Source organism: Pristiophorus japonicus, chromosome 8, assembly GCF_044704955.1.
Source record: "Pristiophorus japonicus isolate sPriJap1 chromosome 8, sPriJap1.hap1, whole genome shotgun sequence".
Classification (NCBI taxonomy): Eukaryota; Metazoa; Chordata; class Chondrichthyes; family Pristiophoridae; genus Pristiophorus; species Pristiophorus japonicus.
This window is the reverse complement of record NC_091984.1, coordinates 205314169-205338328: the sequence shown is the minus strand read 5'-3', so window position 1 is coordinate 205338328 and position 24160 is coordinate 205314169. Positions and strand designations below refer to the sequence as shown.

Here is a 24160-nt window from a genome sequence, read left to right as displayed (position 1 = left end):
AACTGTGCTGGGCTACCAAGAGAAAGGAATGCAAGAAAATAATAAATGGTTTACCAAAAGATAGGGTGATTATAGTCAATTAATAATTTCAGAAACATTCTAAAACAAATCATTTACTTCCATGATTTTGCTTTTGTTGAATATGGAAAAGATTATTTGCCCCTCACCTTAATACGGACGTTTTCAAAACTTGTGGGGTTTGTGACATCATAACAGATTAAGAGAACATGTGTATCTTGGTAGGATAGTGGGCGGAGCCTGTCATAGTCCTCCTGACCTAAATCAGACAAAAGAGGAAAGCAAGCACACAATCTTTTAGTATTTTATTTTGAACTATTTATTCAGCTAATAATGCTTCGTCTATGCAAGATATACCAGAAATGAGAGCATCTTGGCATGGATAAATGCAAAGAAACAAATCATGCAATCTGTGGAATCCTGTTTGGGGTATGGTGCCATTATTGTTGACAAACCGCCTGTACCTCGATCAAATGGTTGATCTTCATACATGAATCTTGACAGTGAGTGGCAACAGGTCCAATTGTAGAGGGAGTATAAATGCACACCTCTTCCTGTGGTCCGGAATGGGAACCCAGGCTAATGTTTCCTCCTCTTAACCCGAAGGTATGCTGAAGTAGCAAAGGCTCCTCTCTCTCTCCTGGCTGAAATCAACAAACTCAGCATTGATCAGAGATCAAAGCTATGATCATCCTGGCAGATCTAGCTTGGAACCCCCCACCCACATAGTGTAATTATCTGCCAAGCTAAAGATCTACTGAACCAGCCTCAGTACAGAAATCACCACTTAGCTTATTTTGAATTCTGCAACACTAATGTAAAACTGATAACTGGATCTTGGAGAAAGAGATATTTTAAACCTGCTATGTGATGTCTGTGTGTACTGATTTGTTTTAACATATTACTAAAAATTTCTGTGGCACTGCTCATGGTAAGTCAGAGAATGCATCATAGCATACTATAACACAATACAAGGTAACTACTAAGTTGTTGAAATGAATCCTGTAATCAGTTATTGATCACACTGTCATTCTTTCTCTTTAATGTAGAAAATGTTTCTAATACTTAGTCACAGTTTACAGATGTTCTGGCTTCTTTGTCAAAAGAATATCTTTGTTTATATAATGTCTATATTTTCCTTTTGAAGTGTAGAAACTTCAACATCAACATATCACTTTAAAGAAAATGGCTTAAAATCAGTTAATTGTTTTCAGGAAATGTATATTATCTTGGATGGCATTGTAAGCAATATAACACTGTATTAAAGCATCTGTTTAACATATGGTTCATGAAACCTAATATAGGTCCTTAAAATGATGATGAGGTTTGATAGGGTAGACATGGAGAACATCTTTCCACTTGTGGTGGAGTCCAAAACTAGGAGGCATAAATATAAAGATATTCACTAATAAATCCAATAAGTAATTCAAGAGAAACATCTTTAGTCAGAGAGTGGTTAGAATGTGGAACATGCTACCACATGGAATAGATGAGACAAATAGTATAGGTGCATTTAAGGGGGAGCTAGATAAGTACATGAGTGAGAGAGGAAGAGAAGGCTATGCTGATAGGGTTAGATGATATAGGATGGGGGGAGGATTGTGTGGAGCATAAACACATTGGGCGGAATGGCCTATTTCTGTGCTGTAAAATCTATGTAACAATTGAACAAATTGAGTAGATTTGTAAGGAGATCAGGTGGAAATGAACCAATTCCTATCATAAGCAGAACACACCAGTTCTCAGTTAAATTAAGCGTGCTACAATAACGTAATTATAGAAATATTTTAAGATTCAGCAACAAATGCTATCGTGATACTAACAAAACACCAACTTCAAAGGAAATTGTGTTCTCGGGCAAAGACAGGAAGAGAGGTAAGACATATTTATCTATCTCTGCAGTAAATGCTAACCACATCCCTTTCCTTATATCATTTCAGCGTATTGGGTGAACAATGCATTGAGGATGCACAGTTCTGTTACATTTTCAGACTTTAATAGACTATTTTCACACTCAGTGGACTAAGAACATAAGAAATAGGATCAGGAGTAGGCCCTATAGCCCCTCGAGCCTGCTCCGCCATTCAATAAGATCATGGTTGATCATCGACCTCAACTCCACTTTCCCGCTCAATCTCCATATCCCTTGATTACCCTAGACTCCAAAAATCTATCTCTCTTGCATATATTCAGAGACTCAGCGTCCACAGCCCTCTGAGGTAGAGAATTACAAAGATTCACAACTCTCTGAGTGCAGAAATTCCCCCTCATTTCTGTCTTAAATGGTCTTCCCCTTATCCTGAAACTGTGCCCCCGAGTTCTAGACCAAGGATGTCAAACTCAATCGATAGCGGGCCAGTTTGGATTCAAATGCACCTCCCGTGGGCCACACAATTGAAAATGAAAAGCATAATAAAAGGGTTTTAATTTACCTGAACATCGGCTGCATTAAAAACGGTAGCTAAATTCATGTCAACAACACAAGTCATGTCACCCAGCCTCTCTCACTCTCACCCAGCCTCTCTCACTCTCACCCAGCCTCTCTCACTCTCACCCAGCCTCTCTCGCCCTCCCTCCCCCACGCGTTCCCGCCCTCCCTCCCCCACGCGCTCCCGCCCTCCCTCCCCCACGCACTCCCGCCCTCCCTCCCCCACGCTCTCCCCCCACACGCTCCCTCCCCCACGCTCTCCCCCCACACGCTCCCTCCCCCACGCTCCCTCCCCCACGCTCCCTCCCCCACGCTCCCTCCCCCACGCTAACCCCCCCCACGCTAACCCCCCCACGCACTCTTCCCCCCCCCCACGCACTCTCCCCCCCCACGCACTCTCCCCCCCCACGCACTCTCCCCCCCCACGCACTCTTCCCCCCCCACGCACTCTCCCCCCCCCACGCACTCTCCCCCCCCACGCACTCTCCCCCCCACGCACTCTCCCCCCCCCACGCACTCTCCCCCCCCCACGCACTCTCCCCCCCCACGCACTCTCCCCCCCCACGCACTCTCCCCCCCACGCACTCTCCCCCCCACGCACTCTCCCCCCCCCACGCACTCTCCCCCCCCCACGCACTCTCCCCCCCCACGCACTCTCCCCCCCCCCACGCACTCTCCCCCCCCCACGCACTCTCCCCCCCCCACGCACTCTCCCCCCCCCACGCACTCTCCCCCCCCCACGCACTCTCCCCCCCCCACGCACTCTCCCCCCCCCACGCACTCTCCCCCCCCCACGCACTCTCCCCCCCCCACGCACTCTCCCCCCCCCACGCACTCTCCCCCCCCCACGCACTCTCCCCCCCCCACGCACTCTCCCCCCCCCCCACGCACTCTCCCCCCCCCACGCACTCTCCCCCCCCCACGCACTCTTCCCCCCCCACGCACTCTTCCCCCCCCACGCACTCTTCCCCCCCCCCACGCACTCTTCCCCCCCCCCACGCACTCTCCCCCCCCCACGCACTCTCCCCCCCCCACGCACTCTCCCCCCCCCACGCACTCTCCCCCCCCCCACGCACTCTCCCCCCCCCACGCACTCTCCCCCCCCCACGCACTCTCCCCCCCCCACGCACTCTCCCCCCCCCACGCACTCTCCCCCCCCCACGCACTCTCCCCCCCCCACGCACTCTCCCCCCCCCACGCACTCTCCCCCCCCCACGCACTCTCCCCCCCCCACGCACTCTCCCCCCCCCACGCACTCTCCCCCCCCCACGCACTCTTCCCCCCCCCACGCACTCTCCCCCCCCACGCACTCTCCCCCCCCCACGCACTCTCCCCCCCCCCACGCACTCTCCCCCCCCCACGCACTCTCCCCCCCCCACGCACTCTCCCCCCCCACGCACTCTCCCCCCCCACGCACTCTCCCCCCCCACGCACTCTCCCCCCCCCACGCACTCTCCCCCCCCCACGCACTCTCCCCCCCCACGCACTCTCCCCCCCCACGCACTCTCCCCCCCCCACGCACTCTCCCCCCCCCACGCACTCTCCCCCCCCACGCACTCTCCCCCCCCACGCACTCTCCCCCCCCCACGCACTCTCCCCCCCCCACGCACTCTCCCCCCCCCACGCACTCTCCCCCCCCCACGCACTCTCCCCCCCCCACGCACTCTCCCCCCCCCACGCACTCTCCCCCCCCCACGCACTCTCCCCCCCCCACGCACTCTCCCCCCCCCACGCACTCTCCCCCCCCCACGCACTCTCCCCCCCCCACGCACTCTCCCCCCCCACGCACTCTCCCCCCCCACGCACTCTCCCCCCCCCACGCACTCTCCCCCCCCCACGCACTCTCCCCCCCCCCCCACGCACTCTCCCCCCCCCACGCACTCTCCCCCCCCACGCACTCTCCCCCCCCCCACGCACTCTCCCCCCCCACGCACTCTCCCCCCCACGCACTCTCCCCCCCCACGCACTCTTCCCCCCCCACGCACTCTCCCCCCCCCCACGCACTCTCCCCCCCCACGCACTCTCCCCCCCCCACGCACTCTCCCCCCCCCACGCACTCTCCCCCCCCCACGCACTCTCCCCCCCCACGCACTCTCCCCCCCCACGCACTCTCCCCCCCCACGCACTCTCCCCCCCCCCACGCACTCTCCCCCCCCCCACGCACTCTCCCCCCCCCACGCACTCTCCCCCCCCACGCACTCTCCCCCCCCACGCACTCTCCCCCCCCACGCACTCTCCCCCCCCACGCACTCTCCCCCCCCACGCACTCTCCCCCCCCCACGCACTCTCCCCCCCCCACGCACTCTCCCCCCCCCACGCACTCTCCCCCCCCCACGCACTCTCCCCCCCCCACGCACTCTCCCCCCCCACGCACTCTCCCCCCCCACGCACTCTCCCCCCCCCACGCACTCTCCCCCCCCCACGCACTCTCCCCCCCCCACGCACTCTCCCCCCCCCACGCACTCTCCCCCCCCACGCACTCTCCCCCCCCACGCACTCTCCCCCCCCCACGCACTCTCCCCCCCCACGCACTCTCCCCCCCCCACGCACTCTCCCCCCCCACGCACTCTCCCCCCCCACGCACTCTCCCCCCCCACGCACTCTCCCCCCCCACGCACTCTCCCCCCCCCACGCACTCTCCCCCCCCCACGCACTCTCCCCCCCCCACGCACTCTCCCCCCCCCACGCACTCTCCCCCCCCCACGCACTCTCCCCCCCCCACGCACTCTTCCCCCCCCACGCACTCTTCCCCCCCCACGCACTCTTCCCCCCCCACGCACTCTTCCCCCCCCCACGCACTCTTCCCCCCCCACGCACTCTTCCCCCCCCACGCACTCTTCCCCCCCCACGCACTCTTCCCCCCCCACGCACTCTTCCCCCCCCACGCACTCTTCCCCCCCCACGCACTCTTCCCCCCCCACGCACTCTTCCCCCCCCACGCACTCTTCCCCCCCCACGCACTCTTCCCCCCCCACGCACTCTTCCCCCCCCACGCACTCTTCCCCCCCCACGCACTCTTCCCCCCCCACGCACTCTTCCCCCCCCACGCACTCTTCCCCCCCCACGCACTCTTCCCCCCCCACGCACTCTTCCCCCCCCACGCACTCTTCCCCCCCCACGCACTCTTCCCCCCCCACGCACTCTTCCCCCCCCACGCACTCTTCCCCCCCCACGCACTCTTCCCCCCCCACGCACTCTTCCCCCCCCACGCACTCTTCCCCCCCCACGCACTCTTCCCCCCCCACGCACTCTTCCCCCCCCACGCACTCTTCCCCCCCCACGCACTCTTCCCCCCCCACGCACTCTTCCCCCCCCACGCACTCTTCCCCCCCCACGCACTCTTCCCCCCCCACGCACTCTTCCCCCCCCACGCACTCTTCCCCCCCCACGCACTCTTCCCCCCCCACGCACTCTTCCCCCCCCCACGCACTCTTCCCCCCCACGCACTCTCCCCCCCCACGCACTCTTCCCCCCCCACGCACTCTTCCCCCCCCACGCACTCTCCCCCCCCACTCGCCCTCCCTCCCCCACACACTCTCGCCCTCCCTCCCCCACACACTCTCGCCCTCCCTCCCCCACACTCTCTCGCCCTCCCTCCCCCACACTCTCTCGCCCTCCCTCCCCCACACTCTCTCGCCCTCCCTCCCCCACACGCTCTCTCCCCCACAAGCTCCCTCCCACACGCTCTCTCCCCCCACACGCTCCCTCCCCCACACGCTCCCTCCCCCACACGCTCCCTCCCCCACACGCTCCCCCCCCCCACACGCTCCCCCCCCCACACGCTCCCTCCCCCACACGCTCCCTCCCCCACACTCTCCCCCCCACACTCTCCCTCCCCCCACACTCTCCCTCCCCCCACACTCTCCCTCCCCCCACACGCTCCCTCCCCCCACACGTTCCCACTCTCCCTCCCCCACACCCCCAGACCCTCGCGCTCTCTCTCTTCCCCCCTCAGCCTCTCTGTCTCCCCCAGCCTCTCACACTCTTCCCCCTCCTCCCCAGCATCTCTCACTCTCCCCAGCCCCTCGCTCTCTCTCGTGCTCTCTCTCTCCATCCAGCCCCTATCTCTCTCTCTCCACCCAGCCTCTCTCTCTCCACCCAGCCTCTCTCTCTCCACCCAGCCTCTCTCTCTCTCTCTCCACCCAGCCTCTCTCTCTCTCTGTCTCTCTCTCTCCAACCTCCTCTCTCTCTCTCTCTCTCTCCCTCCCCTGCCTCGCTCTTTCTCTCTCTCTCTCTCTCTCTCTCTCTCTCTCCCCAAGCCCCCCTCTCTCCACCCAGCCTCTCTCTTTCTCTCTCTCTCTCTCTCTCCCATCAGCCTGTCTCTCTCTCTCTCTCTCTCTCACTCCACCCAGTCTCTCTCCCTCTCTCTCTCTCCCATCAGCCTGTCTCTCTCTCTCCCCAGCCTCTCTCTCTCTCTCTCCTCTCCTCCCCCCTCTCTCTCTTCCCCCCCCAGCCCCCCTCTCTTCCCCCCCCCAGCCCCTCTCTCTCTCTCTCTCTCTCTCTCTCCACCGTCTCTCTCTCTCTCTCTCCACCCAGTCTCTCTCCCTCCCTCTCTCTCTCTCTCTCTCTCTCTCTCTCTCTCCTCTCTCTCCCTCCCATCAGCCTGTCTCTCTCTCTCCTCTCCTCCCCCTCTCTCTCTCTCTCTCGTCTCTCCTCCCCCTCTCTCTCTTCTCCCCCCCCCCAAGCCTCTCTCTCTCTCTCTCTCTCTCCACCCAGCCTCTCTCTCTCTCTCTCCACCTAGCCTCTCTCTCTCTCTCTCTCTCTCTCTCTCTCTCTCTCCCCAGCCTCTCTCACTCATGGCCCCAAGGCCCTCTGACACCACCTCCCCCGGCCACCCACCGCCCGCCGCCGCCATGGCTCAGTGCTCACTGCCTGGTCGGAGGCTCGCGGTTCAGCAGGAGGCCCGGGGCCTGGTCGGCCCGAGCAGCAGCCCGCCGCCATCGGTCCCAGGCTGGCCGGGGGGGGGGAGACGAGACGTTTCTGACAAAAAAAGTGCAGTACATAGGGGGCGGGGCTTGTCACCTGTCTGTCAAAAAAAGGTGGAGTACAAATAGTTAGTTCCTTTAAAATTCTCTCCATGATTGCATTCGGTTCCTTGTTTTAGACTCTAAAACGCGTGGCGGGCCATATGTTTGACACCCCTGTTCTGGACACTCCAGCCAGGGGAAACAACCTCTCAGCATCTACCCTGTCAATCCCTTTCAGAATCTTGTATGTTTCAATGAGATCACCTCTCATTCTCCTAAACTCCAGAGAGCATAGGCCTATTCTACACAATCTCTCATCATAAGACAGCTTCCTCATCCCAGGAATCAATCTAGTGAACCTTTATTGCACCGCCTTCAAGACAAGTATATCCTTCCTTAAATAAGGAAAACTGTGCACAGTACTCCAGGTGTGGTCACACCAAGACGATGTACAAGTGGACCTTATCCCGCACAATTTTTTCTATAATGTTAGCAAAATTATGCGCATACCTGAGGACTGACAATCACCTTACTTACAATAATCTTAAAGAAAGAACTTGTGATTGATCACATCCACAGGTTGTCCAAAGTGCTTTACAGCCAGTACTTTTAATATGTAGATACTGTTCTTAAGTAGATAAATGCAGCAGCTAATGTGCGCATAACAAGGCCCTACAGATAGCAAAGTGACCAGTTAATCTGCTTTTTTGATATTTGTTGAGGGAGGAATGTTGGGCAGGACAGCGGGAGAACTCCCTGCTCTTTTTCAAAATGTGCCACAGGATCTTTTATGTCCACCTGAACAGCCAGATGGGACATCAGTTTATCTCCTCACATCTCCTCATGTTTGCCTACTTTTGCCCTGGATACACAATCAGGCTCATTCAAAACACAGCACCTCTGAGAATGCAGCACTCCTTCAGTACTGCACTGTCAGTGTCAGCTGGGGTTCAGTGGGTAGCACACTTGCCTTCTGAGTCAAGTGGGTTCAAGTCCCACTGCAGGGACTTGAGCACATAAATCTAGACTGATGCTCCAGTGCTGTGCTGAGGGAGTGCTGCACTGTTGGAGGTGCTGTCTTTCAGATGAGACGTTCAAACTGTCTGCCCCATCTGCTCTCTCGGGTGGCTGTAAAAGATCCCAAGTCACTGTTGTAATGTGGGAAATGTGCCAGTCAATTTTCGCACAGCAAGCTCCCACAAACAGCAATGTGACAATGACCAGATAATCTGTTTTCGTGATGTTGATTTTTAGGGATAAATATTGGCCAGGACACCGGGAATAACTCGCCTGCTCTTCTTTTAAATAGTGCTCCATTTACCGTCTCATACAAAAGATGGCACCTCGACAGTGCAGCACTCCCTCAGTACTGCACTAGAGTGTCAGCCTAGATTTTTGCGCTCAAGTCTCTGGAGTGGGACTTCATCTTGCAACTTTCTGATTGAGGCCAGAGTACTATCAACTGAGCCACAACTGATGGACACACAATGAGAGTCTGTAATCGGACAATTAACCGTCGGAAGGTATATAAAAAGTCCCTGACCAATAGTTTAAAAATGTTCTGTTTTATGAATGGCAAATTTAACTGCTTCCTTAGTCATGTAAGACTTTCTGTATTGGTCTTTGATAAAGTCCTGCTCCAGCACGTGCTGCTCCCTGGCGTGGTACGCCGCCACGCTGCTCCTTCCGTTCCCCAGCCTGCTCCGATGGTGCTCGCAGGCCGGGGGCCACTCAGCCTGCTGGGCCAGGCCGCCACGCTGCTCCTTCCGCTCCCCGGCCTGCTCCGATGGTGCTCGCAGGCAAGGGGCCGCTCAGCCTGCTGGGCCAGGCCACCACGCTGCTCCTTCCGCTCCCCAGCCTGCTCCGATGGTGCTCGCAGGCTGGGGGCCACTCGGCCTGCTGGGCCAGGCCACCACGCTGCTCCTTCCGCTCCCCGGCCTGCTCCGATGGTGCTCGCAGGGCAGTGCTGGAGCAGGAGAGCAACGGCAGTGAAGAGGGACGTCACCAAGATCCAGGTTGGTGATTGGAGCGTAGGCAGGTACAGCAGGAGTGGCGAGGTTAGGGCGAAGGAGCGGCGAGAGATTGTAGAGGGACGTGATCGGGGCCCAGGAGAGGCGTGAGTTCAGGGTCCAGAAGAGGCAAGGGCCCAGGGGCAGCACGGACCAGCCCACACCGCGATATGTGTGCGCACTAGGTCCGTGCAGCAGAGCTGGTCTCCAGTTGTCTTGGTTAATCCTTGCCACTGGACCAAGACCTAGCTCTGTCAAGCCCGTGTGGTGGCTGGTGTGCAATGGCCACCACGCGTTTAAAAAAAAAATACATGCACAGGCATCTTCCACCCTTCAAGATTTTGTTCGGCACCTGGTATTTTAGGTCCTTCATTGAAACACCTGTGAACTTTGACGTGGAAGCAAGTCATCCTCGATTCGCGGGACTGCCTATGATGATGATGATGATCATAAAGTAGCAACACTCCAGCTGAGAGTGAAGCCAGAGTCTTTCACCTGGTCAAATACCAGAATTTCAGAAATGATGCCAGTCCAACTGCAAACTTTAACTATTGGGGGTTGAATCCATCAGTTCTGGAAATCTCAAAAGCTGCTTTTGCTAAATCATGTCAAATAATGTCTTCTACCAACTTTCTATTAGGAGATTGCATGTAGATTGTTTCAGAAGAAATGAATAATACTCATTACATACACTTAACTAAACACAATAGACAGATTGTTCTATGTATAATTATATCATTAAATGCATTCACAATATCACACAGCATTACAGATATCTGTCTGCCAATACAATCACAATTCTCCAATGTCTCTATCAGTAAGTCAAATGCACTTAATATTTTTGCCAATAAATTCATTAAATGAAACAAGCAATTCAAACTTTGTGACAAGTTTTATGTCCTTCAAAGATAATTTAGTTAAAACAGTGTATTGGACTGGGGACTTTACAGAACCATTTTGTGGTGGACTTTCTACTGAGAGTGCTGTCGCACACAACCCAACCCAAAGGAAATATATTCTGATCAATGTTAACAAACCACTAATTAAAAGGAAGCAGCCACTTTAAAACAAAAGACACAGACTGTACCAAGTCAGAGGAAGCAACCAGAGTCAAAATGTCAATACTGACATACTGTATTATAGTTGAAAACATACAGATATAAAAAGGCACAAATCACAAAACACACATTCAACTACATAAAAAAGCAAATAGAGAAAAAAAGCTATCTGACCTGCCAAGCCCACTCCTTTTGGAAATGGTGTACAATCTACTAAGTTATGAACTATAAATAGGAGGTGTCGGGGGGAATGAGAGGGATAACCTCTTGAAGGATAGCTCTGCAAAAAAAAAAAAGTAAAGTCAATGTTATAACTCACCTATACAGATTAATGGGTCCTTGGCTTTATTCTCAGTCTCTGCTGATTTAGCTAATTCTAGTTGAGGTAGGGACATTAAAATAAGCCTCAGTACCTCTGAGTTAGCGAGGGGAGATATGTCTCTTGTGTTCCTGCTCCTGAACATTTACTGTCTAACCTCGTACCTGAAGAAAAACTACCTGGGCAAGGTACAGGGGGATGGCTGACCTTCATGAAACTGTACCCAGCCCCTTCAGAAGAGATGGGGAAATGTATTTTGCTCCCTGATTTCCAAAGGTAATTTATTCAACTGTCCCCACATCTCCAACACTGGATAAATTTTGGGAGATCCCACAACACGGCCTTGCATGCAGCCGAACATATTGGAAAATTGAGGGGAAGGTCCCCATGATTTTCTAATGTGCACAGGCTGCACGCAGTGACCTGGTGGTGCAGGGTTTCCAAAATGTTTCCTCGCGTGTCGACCTAACCAATAACTGAGTATAAATGTCTCAATGGATTCAAAACTCTTGGGTGGCGCCACCTATTCCCTGTTATCATTGGATAATATGTTAGGATTTAAGTACATTAACAATCAGACATACAATATAGTCACTGAAGCATGAGTTGCTGCTTATCTTTGTGTACGACTAATACGGCTTATGGTGATAGACAAAGAATCGCAACAAGGCAATAACTATCTGTTTTTGTATTATAATAGGTGGATTTTTTTAATAGATGTGTTGCTGTGTTGGGAACTTTTGGGTCATCTCACTTCCTGGAACATTAAAACAACCAGTTTATCTATTACAATATGAGCTTTTGCAATGTGATTCTTCAAGATTTGTGCTAGTTTTACTTACTAAATAAAACATATTACAGTGACAGATGAAAATGATTATGTAATTACCTCATTGTGGCATTGACCGCTTTACATTCCACTTCTGACACCATCAGGCTAAAAATCTTGGTAGAGCACCAGCACCAAACGTGCAATATAAAATGACTGTGTTCCATCTAGTGTAACAGTAGGTAGGTATTGCTGTAAAGAAAGCCAATTGGGCCATAATGTGTAGGTGCAAAGGGCAAATGAGGAATTTGTACATGACAATGGCTAGCCCACAGTTAGATTACTTTGTGCAGATTTGGGTGCTTTATTATAAAAAGGACATTAAAGCCATGGAGAGCACACACGGATTACAAACTATAGTTATGTGGAGAGGCTAGATATATTGCAACTATTTCCACAAGAACAAAGAAAGCTGAGGAGATTTAATAGATTTTAAAATTATGAAGAGTTATGAAGAATATAGTGAGACCAACTCCTCTGTTTGGGGAGTCAGTAATGAGGGCATCAATTTAAAATTGTCTCTGGGAGTAAAAAGTGTTGTTTTTATGCAGAAAATTGTACTATAGAATGCCTTGCCCAGGGAGTAGTTGAGGCATCTGTTAATGGAAAAGTGAAGCATCGGAAGATGCAGACTATGGGGAGAGTAGGGCAGTGAGAGAAGTTTTGAATTGTTCTAACAAAGAGCTGATAAAGACATGATGGGCCAAACGGCCACCTTCTGTGCCAGAGCAATGGTTAGATTCCTACTAGAATTGATAAGGAGCAGGAACTCTGTACAACTTGTCCCTTCCTAACTAAGATTCACTGAGGCAAACTGTCAATCCCAAATCATTGTACCAGCTGAGGTCAGTTATCTCAACATGGACCTGGAAGGGAACCTAGTATTTTCCTGGTCTGTAAGGTTCAGCTGCTCGCTGGATAAAATTGAATAAATTCACTCAGCCGCAGGGAAGCTTACAGTCTTGTAATTTAGTTGTTAAAGGGAAGGAAACTGGGTTAGCAGTCTGAACCTGCAGTAGTTATCTTTAGATGTGTCCTACGTTCTTGTTTGTTTATGCAATGTATTTCACATACTTCTGAGAAGACAGAGAGAAAATTCTGGGGATACATAGATATAAAATACTTATTGCACTATGTTCCATGTGCCTGTTTTTTAAATAAGTAATTGGTTAGAAAATTGTATTTAATAGATGACATTATAGTTTTTGTCCCTATATGGTCAATTTTACAATGTCAGCCAAGGGATTCTATGGAACATATCCACGAACCAGGACTAATGCAGTCTTGTACTCTGCAGTAAATATATGTTACCTACAGGGAGGTCAAGGTGAAGTGCTTGATGGGGACACCCTTGAAGAATGCATTCACTATCTGTATCAAGGGCTGTGTACTTTGTGTGTATTTTAAATTGATTGGGAAGTTTTACAATTTGTTTTTTTGAAGAATTGTAGGCCTGCATCTTGGAGACAGACATTTAAGTAAACACATACTGCGTAACTATTGAGACCAGAGGAAACCCATTGGTGAAATGCCTTGCTTGCCTAACTCTTGCTGATGACATAGCTAAGTTTGGGACGTCACTGTAGGAACATTTCAGAGTGTGAACTCCATTACGCACAGCACTAGCTTGCCTTGCCACTGCAACCACCCAATCAACTTATTAAGAAATGCTTATTTGTACATAACTAGCTTCCAAAATGCCTACCATGTCTTGGACTCCATCTGAGAGGGTGATTAGGCATTTATGGACATTACAACAGTGACTACTCTTAAAAGTACTTAATTGGTTGTAAGGAGCTTTCACATCCTGAGGTTGTGAAAGATTCTATATAAATGCAGGTTCTCTTTTTTTTTTACATCTTCATGCCTCCTCTGTCCAGAGGGAGTGCAATTTGATGTAGAATTCATTAATTTTTCCAACAGCCCATCAGCCAGACACTTTTCTTGATGGGAAATTGGTAACATCCATGTCCTCTGCATTTCTAACATGGACATCTGTAATTTGTTACCAGCATCAATTTACTGAACCTCTTTCTAGGAATAAAGAAAGTCAGTTACTATGTGCAACCATCTTCATCTCCAGCTCAAGTCAAGGGAATGTGATGACCCAAATCAGCCAAAGTGGCCTGTAGAATGGAGCGAACTGTGAAAAAGTGAAACTGATTGGCATTTCATTTAATTGACAAGAAAGTTCAGTTGAAAAATGGTATATAGTTTCAAACTGATAATATTTAGTCAGTTCCTCCCTGTGGTTAATCAAACTAAGTCCAACACAGGCAGGAAATGGTTTTGTACCAAAGTCAGGCACTCCTAAGTAACAAGCTAATATGTCAAAGGAGGTTCAAGTTCCACACCCAAAACACCCAATAAAGATAATTTTTTTTTTTAGTATTCTTGAGTTTGCTTTATAACATTATAAAGTATTATTCTGCTGCTAAGATGCAGCTCTGTTTATACCGGTCCATCCTTTTGAATCTAACACGTAAAAGGTAGATTCCGAGGTTAATTGCCATTTTGTAGATTTGCAAGTGCTTGTAAATTCCTGGTTCCACATCAGAAAAAAGGAGCTACATTTCTTTTTTTAAATACTTTACATTTAAAATGTGACAGATGTACACTGCATGCAATATGTTTGATTATATAGAAGATACAATCTATATTGCAGTTATTAAAGTAAGGCGAGATTAGCATATGTTAAATATTTGTGCTTAAGAATTTGCCTTTTTACATTTTTGAGCTCCAATTCCAGTTCTGTTAAGTGTTTTACAGCTGAAATAATGGGACATCCTGTAGAATTTAATTGGTAAATATGTGCCACAGATGTTTTTGTAGCAACCCTACTTCCTCCCCAAATAAAATTCATCAGTACAGGTACCAACAAAGAAGCTTAAATATTCAAAATGGAAAATGAGGGAGGTGCTCAAGCCCTATCCTAAAATATTGTAATAATAATGATAAGCAGGAGCTAACCAGCAAATGATGAGCAGTGCAGATCATACACAATAAAACATTGTTCGACACATTTCAGACACTAAACATCAAAGCTAACATTTAGTTTACTGATGGTTGCAAAATATATCGCGGCTAAAAGTCCTCGGGCCTTCTGCAGTCTCTCTACTCCAGTCCTACTCCTGACCCTACCAAAATATCCAGAGTCAGGGTGAGGTCATTTAGTTTAACGATCGCCGGTGGGTGCCGCTAGAAGGTTGGGGGAATGGGGGGGGGTGGGTGGAGAGAAGAGATGCAGCTCTACATCTGTACCAGGATACTACAGGTGGAGTTGCTCCATAAGTTGCCATTTTATGAGCGCTGATGTGAAATATATATATATATATATTTTTAGGCACAACTCTGGGTCTCCCCGGCCATGCCCCTCTTACACCAGATTCTTTCTGACCTCCGGACACAATGGATGTGGCGGGTTTGGGAAATCTGGTGTGAGGAAGTCCTCTCTGAGATCCCATCTCCTTGTGATGTCACAGGCCCCAGTGGAAATTCTTGTTGGTTCCCTTTTCTGGGTGTAGACCCAGCATTTCCGGATCATATCTGATTTTCCACCCGCCCCTGCACGCCTGGTTGTTTTATGTTGGGAGTGTGACACAAATCTCAAAGAAATTTGAGGCCCTCTTCTTCCGGGCCATTTAATGGCCTGTTTAAAACATAAAAAATAATAAAATTTCTCTGATAAATTGTATATGAAGTAAATTTTAAACATAGCGATGAAAAGACTACTGTAATCCTCAAAACATTACATTTTATTGTCATCAACTAATCGACTTTTGTTTCTAAATCAGCCCATGTTTATAGAGATTCTCTTGAAAATAATGTGAAGAGCTACAAAGTGCCGTTTCTCTGAATCCTGCCTATATTTCAAAAGTGAGTTTTGATTGATTATACCATATTGTAGGAAGGTGCAACATGAAAACCTTTAACTTGGGCATATTCAAGCTCCTCAATGGCTCAGTGAGTTTATACAGTGGGTAACTGAGCAACTCAGATGAGAAAGGAACCAGGATTCCCCCTAGTCTGACAAGGTGATTGTACTGTACTAACCATTGACCAACAATTACCAATATGTATTGACAGCCACTATGGGGTAAACCTTTGACCTAAATTAACACAGTCCAAACTGTAGGAAAAAGTGAAAATTATAGGACCTAATCAATTCTCCTCCAATTGAGAACTTTGTACTATGCAAAGTTATGACCAATGGATGGTAGTGGAGATACATGAAAGGCCTTTGCATAAATAAAACTTTGGGCACCATTTCTGCTCTGATGAGTAATACCACATTTATCATTGGCAGTACCACTACTGCAACCCAAACTTTTCACTGAAAGATGTACCAGCATCAATTAGAATATGCAAACAATAAGATGGCAGACTTAATCTTTTGCACTGATTAATTTTGCTAACTCTTGTTGCAGTTCAGTCTATCCAACCAAGCGATCAATTATAAGATTTTTGGAATTGGCTTTCTCTTTACAAAATCACTGAACTGCAGAATTCGAAAGGCACCCAGGCTATTAAATAAATCTGCTGTGCCAGGGATAAAACCTACTTCTGACAGTCTTATCTCCAGTGATGGCAATACCAGTAGCAGATTGAAAACATTGATTGGTGGGTCATTATGATCACCAACCTCGTCTCTAAGTTCCAGTGCTACTGGAATGAGGAGAAACTTCAAAGCTTACTTGATCAAAAATAATTCTCAATTTCACAGGCTGACAATGGATGTGGCATTGTTTTGGAGAAAAAACACTTCTTTCTCACTCACATATATAAGCAATGTGAATGCAATTGATGCCACGATTCGTTGAAAAGGAAGTGAAGGTGGCAGTACAAAGGCACAAGAGGGTTATGTGGTCCTAGCTGGATAAATTGTTGCTAGTGAATTATCTCATTAGTGTGATGACCTTTCTCAATGAAAGAATGTTATTTGACACAGCAAAATATCAAGGTAACCTGTAAACTTGCAGTCATTATTTCTTTTACTATAACCATATAAAGTGAACCTCAGCAAGTTCAAATATGCTTAGTGAGCAAAACACAGAATTGCCTTAAGGAGGCAGCAGCACTCTCATACTTCTCAAACACTGATGCAGCTAAGAGCAAAAAATTTAAATGGATAGATTTCAAAAGTATCTAACAAACTTATAAATGTTGATATATTTTATTACCCGACATAAATGACGGAAGAACATTTCTGTTTAATACCTCCAATGAGCAAACATCTACCATCATTAGCAGTATCACTGTTTCTAACTGTAAAGTTTTATAAATTGAAAAACAAGAAGTGACACTTCCTAATAACGGTATTAGATTTTAATATTTTTAAGTAAACCTACTCTGTGAGGGATGGCCAAATGTATTCTTTTTGCACAAACTCAAAGTGGACAAGATATTTTGAGGTTGTTTCTGCCAGGGGGTTCATGAAAAATAAACGATTTACCTATCGATAAATGATTAATTCTTAATGACTCGTTGTTCGCTTCGCTCTACATTTACTATACCAGGATAACTCTTAAGCTCCTATTATGTTTATGAATACTTAAATATTATAAATTAAGCATATTCTGCATTTTATAAGTAACAGAAGTTGATCCTGACTTTGCCTACAATCTGGAAGCAAACAGGAATCACAAACAGGAACTGGAACTGGAATTTTGACTGTTGTAGTTAAAATCAGCAAATCCAATGCAGACCAGAAATAAAATCGAGGACTTTCCTTGTGGCTCAGGCCACATTACGTAATATGTTGCCTGGTTCACCATCAGGGTGCCGGAATATTAAAATATTTTGAGTAAAAGTTCACCAAAGCTGAAATACTTTGAAGAGTCTTACCTGCTGTATCATACAGAGTCAAGCTGACTTTCTTGTTCCTAATAGTGATATCTGTCACATACTTCTCGAACACTGATGGGGCATATTGCTAAAGAGCAAAACATCAATGAAAATAATGAAAATGGATAGATTTCAAAAGTAACTGACATAAACTTATGAATGTTGACATCTTTTATTGCCCTACATTAATTACTGAAGAAAGTTTCTGTATAACACCTCAATGAGTAAACATCTAACACAATTCTAAGTCAACAGGTATAATAAGATAGTACTGTACATGCAACCACATGAATTTTTGTAGTTGGACTTTGTGTGATTATTGTAAATCAAATTGGGAATGCCAGCCATCAGATCACAGTTTGTATTAGTATTCAAATTAGAGCACAAAACAGCAACTATTCTGAGCAACAGCTTTGAACTTGTGGTGCATTTAACCCTCAATATAAACTTGCATTGCATTAAACTTGACACATAGGGCTTCCCTGATGGCTTATCTGGTTGAGCCAGCACACCATTTAATGTTAGGTTAGTTGAGATCAACTAAGGTGGTATTAGGAATGCTTCTATTGATCCCTGCACCTCGGGTTTGGAAAGCGGAAATCTAGGATTCCCTCTCCTGATCTCTATTCATGACCCTGGACAGTGCAGCTGTCAGATAAGAACAGTTTGGTTCTGATGCCCACAGATTGAATAGTCACCAACAGTCATTGTATAGGCCACTGACTCAGATAGAGAATAGGCTCTTTGGTGAGGTACTGGGCCCAATGGAACAATATTCCAGTTGGAATCAATGCCTTCTGTAAAGCAGGGAGAAAACTGGTACAGAAGTGCAAACTTCTACTGACCGAAAAAGGTGGGCAGGCAATCTAATCTTAAGTCTTGGCAATGTATCAAGATATTGTGCCAAAGAATGACAGTTGTTGGGTAGTGCTTACAACTTTCTATGTAAGATCTTGGTCACACTGTTGAATGAAAGATGCAGAGTGGAAAGAAGATACTTCTCTACAGGATGGAAAGTAAATATATTAATTGCCCAAGTCTTGATGCACCATGTTGCAGTGAGATCAGGAGGGGTATAAGAAGAGATCTGGGACCAAATCGACTGTTTGATGTCTCTTGCAGTGAATGAGATATACCATGTGGGGATTTACAGAGGTGAAAAAATAAGTTTTTAAATGGGAGCAAGTAACATGGGCCCCTATTGCTTTCTTCCTTTCCCCCAGCATGTCAGTACTATATTTGGTATTTGTAGTATGTATAATAAATTACCTATACAGTATGATCCAGTGCAACAACCACATCTTGAAATAATGTTTGTGAGCAGTGCAATGTACCAGTGAGTCACAGAGATTTTACTGGCTAGGTGGGTGTAAATTTTCCAATGCAGCTTTTAGACAAGTATGATCAATACACTAGATTTTAAAGTATACTCACTGTTCAACTAAACTAAATTACTGCAAAGATTGCATTCAGTTAAAGCCAGGATGATAAAACTAAATACAATACTTGAAGATTTATAAGTATAGTCATCCAGATTCAGTTGATCTGCCAGATTTTTTTTGCTAAATTCCCTCATTTTCTTTTTCTGAAGGCAATGAGTCTAACTGGGATATGATTCCATTGGTACTAGGCACTCTATGGTATCCCACCCAAGTAGCCATTCTTTTTGTGTGGGCCTCAACAATAAGCACTGGCAGCCTCAACAGTAAGCACAGTTAGAGGAAACCACAGCCAAACCTAATTCTTAATTATTTGACAACCGCCCACATGTCAGGGAAAGCAATACGGACTGAAAACTGTTAGATATGTAGACCTGCAAATACCTTGTTTAACCACCAGAGGGCTCATCCCCTGGAGTCCCAAGGGATCCCACAATCCCTTGGGAGCACTGGTACATGGAGAGGCACTCTGGAGATGTGTAATAAAGGATTACGGTCACACCTTACTTTGAGCTCACAGTATCTGGTCAAACTCTTTATTGAATACATAACAAAAATGTTTGCTGATTCTTTCCCCTTGCAAGCCCAGGGTGCTGTAGCATTTTCAACCACCATCTAATTCAGCACAGACCGGAAACTGAAGCTGTGACCTGTGGCAAAGTTTGCTTTATCAGTTCAATCATCAAGATAAGCCATCTGTTGGTCACCTTTACATTGTCAGCCCATTGTGCAGATTGCCTATCCCGACAGCCTGATGTGAATCTCCTGCTGGTAGCTACAGGGTCAAAATTTTGAAATCTTTACTGCAAGATAAATTAAATAATTTACCATTTACACTCGCCAAATCTCACTATAGATTAGCTTCAAATTGGCAGCAAATGTTCGAAACTAAAGTATAAGTAGGGCATAAGGGGTACTGAATGTACTTTAAAAATTGTGCCCCAGATTTTGCTGGAAAAATAATGGTGAGCTCATGGCGTTCACTATAATGGCGAGTTCACTATTATTAGTGCATAAAATACAGCAATCTGGGGCAAGGAAGACATACGTGGTGAGTTGCGAATTGCCACAAATTGCTGAATAGCAAAAGCGGGACCTCACCATCAACCTCCCCATGTGTGTCAAGAAATCATAGAATCATAGAATGGTTACAGCACCAAAGGCGGCCATTCATCCCGTCGAGCCTGGGCCGGCTCTTTGCAAGAGCTCCTCAGCTCGTCCCACTTCCCTGCCCTTTCCCCGTAGCCCTGCAAATTGCTGGATTTGTGCCGTAAATATGAATTGAACTCACCGCAGACAGTTAGGGCTGCTATTTCATGACATAAGGTGATTAATGGTCGTGACATGCTACCCAACCTCGGAGGCCCATAAAAGGAACAATTGAAACTGTGGAGACTCACTCCTGCAGGTAGTAAATTGTTTCTAGAAGTTTTTTCAATTTTAAATCATTACTGTTGGAACATAAGAAATAGGAACAGGAATAGGCCATTTGGCCCCTTGAGCCTGCTCTGCCATTTAATAAGATCATGGCTGATCTTATCTTGGCCTCAACTCCACTTCCCTGCCCGCTCCCCATAACCTTTGATTCCCTTATCTTTCAAAAATCTGTCTATCTCCACCTTAAATATATTCAATGACCCTGCCTCCACAGCTCTCTCGGATAGAGAATTCCAAAGATTCATGACCCTCTGAGGGAAGAAATTCCTCCTCATCTCCATTTTAAATGGGCGACCCCTTATTCTGAAACTATGCCCCCTAGTTCTAGATTCCCCACAAGGGGAAACATCCTCTCTGCGTCTACCCTGTCAAGCCCCCTCAGAATCTTGTACATTTCAATAAGATCACCTCTCATTCTTTTAAACTCCAATGAGTATAGATAGGCCCAACCTGCTCAACCTTTCTTCATAAGACAACCCATCAGCCTCAGGAACCAACCTAGTGAACCTTCACTGAACTGCCTCCAATGCAAGTATATCCCTCCTTAAATAAGGAGACCAGAACTGTTAGCAATTCTCCGGGTGTGGTCTCACCAACACCCTGTACAGTTGTAGCAGGACTTCTCTACTTTTAAACTCCATCCCCCTTGAAATAAAAGCCAACATTCCATTTGCCTTCCTGATTACTTACTTTTTGTGTTTCATGTACAAGGACACCCAGTTCGCTCTGTACCGCAGAATTTTGTAGTCTCTCTCCATTTATATAGTAATTTGCTTTTGTATTCTTCCTACCTAAGTGGATAACCTCACATTTTCCAACATTATATTCCACCTGCCAAATTTTTGCCCACTCACTTAACCTATTTATATTCCTTTGCTGATTCTTTGTGTCCTCTTCACAACTTGCTTTCCCATCTATCTTTGTATCATTAGCAAATTTGGTTACATTACGCTCGGTCCCTTTATCCAAATCATTAATATAGATTGTAAATAGTTGAGGCCCCAGCAGTGATCCCTGTGGCACTCCACTAGTTACCGTTTGCCAACTGGAAAATGACCCATTTTCTTACTTTTCCTTTCTGTCTCTCAGTCCAATCTTTCTTACCCTCTTTTTGTTTCTCTTTCTGTATTTAAATTGACATTAATTCACCCTATTTCCTTCTCTGTTATTCGCTCTGTTTCTTTATCTTTAAATGTCATTGGTTAAGGAGACAGACTATTGGTTCTGTCATTTACCAAGGTTGCAGATGCCATGCTAACCTCAGCATGCTGTTATGAATTCACAGTTACAGCAATTTGCAGCACAAAAGTAATTGGAACTGGAGGGTGAGGGGAAAAATCCCACTCATGGCACACGCCACAAGGTGCTCTGCTCCAGCAAATCCTGGACTGTTGTATTGTTCACATTGGACAAACACTTTTATATCCATCCAGCTACTAAAACCTTGATTGCTATCTTTATATTGCACCTTTGGCATTCATGCTATGCTGAGCATTTTAGGACCGCTAACAAACCAATAGTATAGTTGGAGCCAATACTGGAAGAAGCCAGAACAACTCCAATTGGAGGAACCTAATAAACAACATCTATCCTTCAGAGAGGCAAAAATATACTCCACAGACTGTTACCTGTTCATAGATCATGTTTATCTGGTTTGCACTGTTCAAACTCATAAAATAAAGGCTCTAGTCAGGAAAAGATTATTAATGTGATTGTAACTTGAGAAGGTGACAATTCAACCTGCTGTGAAACTGCTCTCTGTGCCCATGCAGCTAGCTTAATTTCACTTGTAACTGGGACATGGCATTGCTTTCCAGAACTTTCCCAGGAACAAGTGTTCTATCCTTTCCAAATTAAAAATTGAAAGAAAGAAAACTATAAAAAAGGCCTTCCAAAACCCTTCTGTTGTCAAACATTTCCTTCTAAAGGGGAGAAGCTCTTGAAGTAATAATCCTCATACTACTTATAACAGCAGGAGGTTTAGTAAGTAATAGTAAAAAAAATGTAGTAGACATATTGATACTACTAACACATACAATAAACATCAACATGTATGATGCTCCCAACAATATTTTTAGATGAACACATTAGACTGTGTAAAATCGAAACAGACTCAATCGTTACTGTTGGAAAATAAGAAATAGGAGCAGGATTAGGCCATCTGGCCCCTCAAGCCTGCTCCGCCATTCAATAAGATCATGGCTGATCATATCTTGGCCTCAACTGTACTTCTCCGCCCTCTCCCCATAACCCCTAACTCCCTTACCTTTCAAAAATCTATCTCCACCTTAAATATATTCGATGACCCAGCCTCCATAGCTCTCTGGGGTAGAGGATTCCAAAGATTCACAACCCTCTGAGAGAAGAAATTCCTCCTCATCTCCGTTTTAAATAGGCAACCCCAAATTCTGAAACTATGCCCCCTAGTTCTAGATTCCCCCACAAGGGGAAACATCCTCTCTGCATCTACCCTGTCAAGCCCCCTCAGAATCTTATACGTTTCACGAAGATCACCTCTATTATTGTTAATATCTCTCCTCTCCCCTCTCTTCCACTCCTCACTTCACTTTCTTCCTCTTTCGTTCTTGCCTGTCGAGTTGTTCCTGTTCACTGCCGCCGGCACCTTTTCACCGTCCCAGATCACTTTAAGGGTTCTGCTAACCGCTGACCCATGGCTTTCACTGAGGCGATACACGCAGCACAGCATAGCCCCCTTATCTGCCATGATCTCGTTGTCTACTTGCCACAGTTGGATTGTCTTATCGTGAGATCCGTGGACATTTTAAGTTAACAGATTTCCCTGTAGCTTTTAAGAGTGCGATTTGCCGGGATATGCCCAATATGATGAATGAAATACTGCAAGGTTTGCTCCTCGGATCAAGACCACTGCACCAGTTCCAATATTTTGGAAAAAGTAGTGTTATCAAATTACATTTTTCTAAATGTATCAAATCCGATCGCGAGACGATGGGTCTGGTAAAATATAAATCGGAACTTACCATCTTAGCAAACTCTTATCGGCTGCTAGCATTATTCTGACAGTTATTACCAGCTCTATCACTACGTTCATTCAACTTACTTCTGGAAAGTCCCCTTTGGCAAATACCATAAGCAGCGACGTTTTCCCGCAGCCACCGTCTCCCACTATCACAATTTTCAACTCTTTGCCATCAGCGCCGGTAGAGTTAGGATTATGGCCATTTGCCATCGCGACTTTATTTAAAGTCTTTCTTTTGTAAAGAAAAAGTCCGTTCCCCCCTCCCCCCTAAAACACGATTAGTTTCTGGAAACTCCGCTAAACTCCAGTGAGCTTCCTCCAGGGCACAAACGTGACATTTGGCGACACATCTGCTGAGAGTGAATCGGAATGGTTGGTGTCTTGCCTCTTACACTCCGCCACAAAATGCTGTTTTCCTGGCCGATTTAATTTAACCGCACTTAGAATAATTGGTGCGCTCGTCTTGTCCCAGTTTCAATAATTTCGCATTTTGGGTGATTTGAGGCAGCCTTGCCCTTGACTGTCCGGAAGGACGTGATATGAAGTGTGCTTCTGCCCCGTGTATGGATAGGTGTTCTCAGACCAGGGCCACTCCCGCTGTGCAGTCCCGCCTCCCGCCCCTATCTATGAATATCTTACATTGTACAATTGGTACCGAGAGCAGTACGCCCTTTCATTTCACATTTCAACACGGGTTACAGGAAACACAAATCTTTACTGAAATCGGCAAAACTTTGAACTGTAACTTAACTCCTAAGCAACTAGCGCGCTGTGGACTAGGCTGCTCCCATATTTTATAATTGATTATATTAAT

At 47.1% G+C, this 24160-nt stretch overlaps 1 protein-coding gene across 1 annotated transcript in view; it reads right to left on the bottom strand.

Annotated features, from left to right (window-relative positions):
* Window positions 1–23895, bottom strand: part of rhof (ras homolog family member F) — a 30770-nt gene extending 6875 nt beyond the window's left edge. The window contains exons 1-3 of the mRNA XM_070887814.1: window positions 23428–23895; window positions 17473–17560; window positions 168–277 (exon numbers count right to left, since the gene is read on the bottom strand). Coding sequence (XP_070743915.1) covers window positions 168–277; window positions 17473–17560; window positions 23428–23556 — 327 coding nt within the window. The 5' untranslated portion in view covers window positions 23557–23895. The remainder of the gene's footprint in view (window positions 1–167; window positions 278–17472; window positions 17561–23427) is intronic.
* Window positions 23896–24160: the final 265 nt, after the last annotated feature.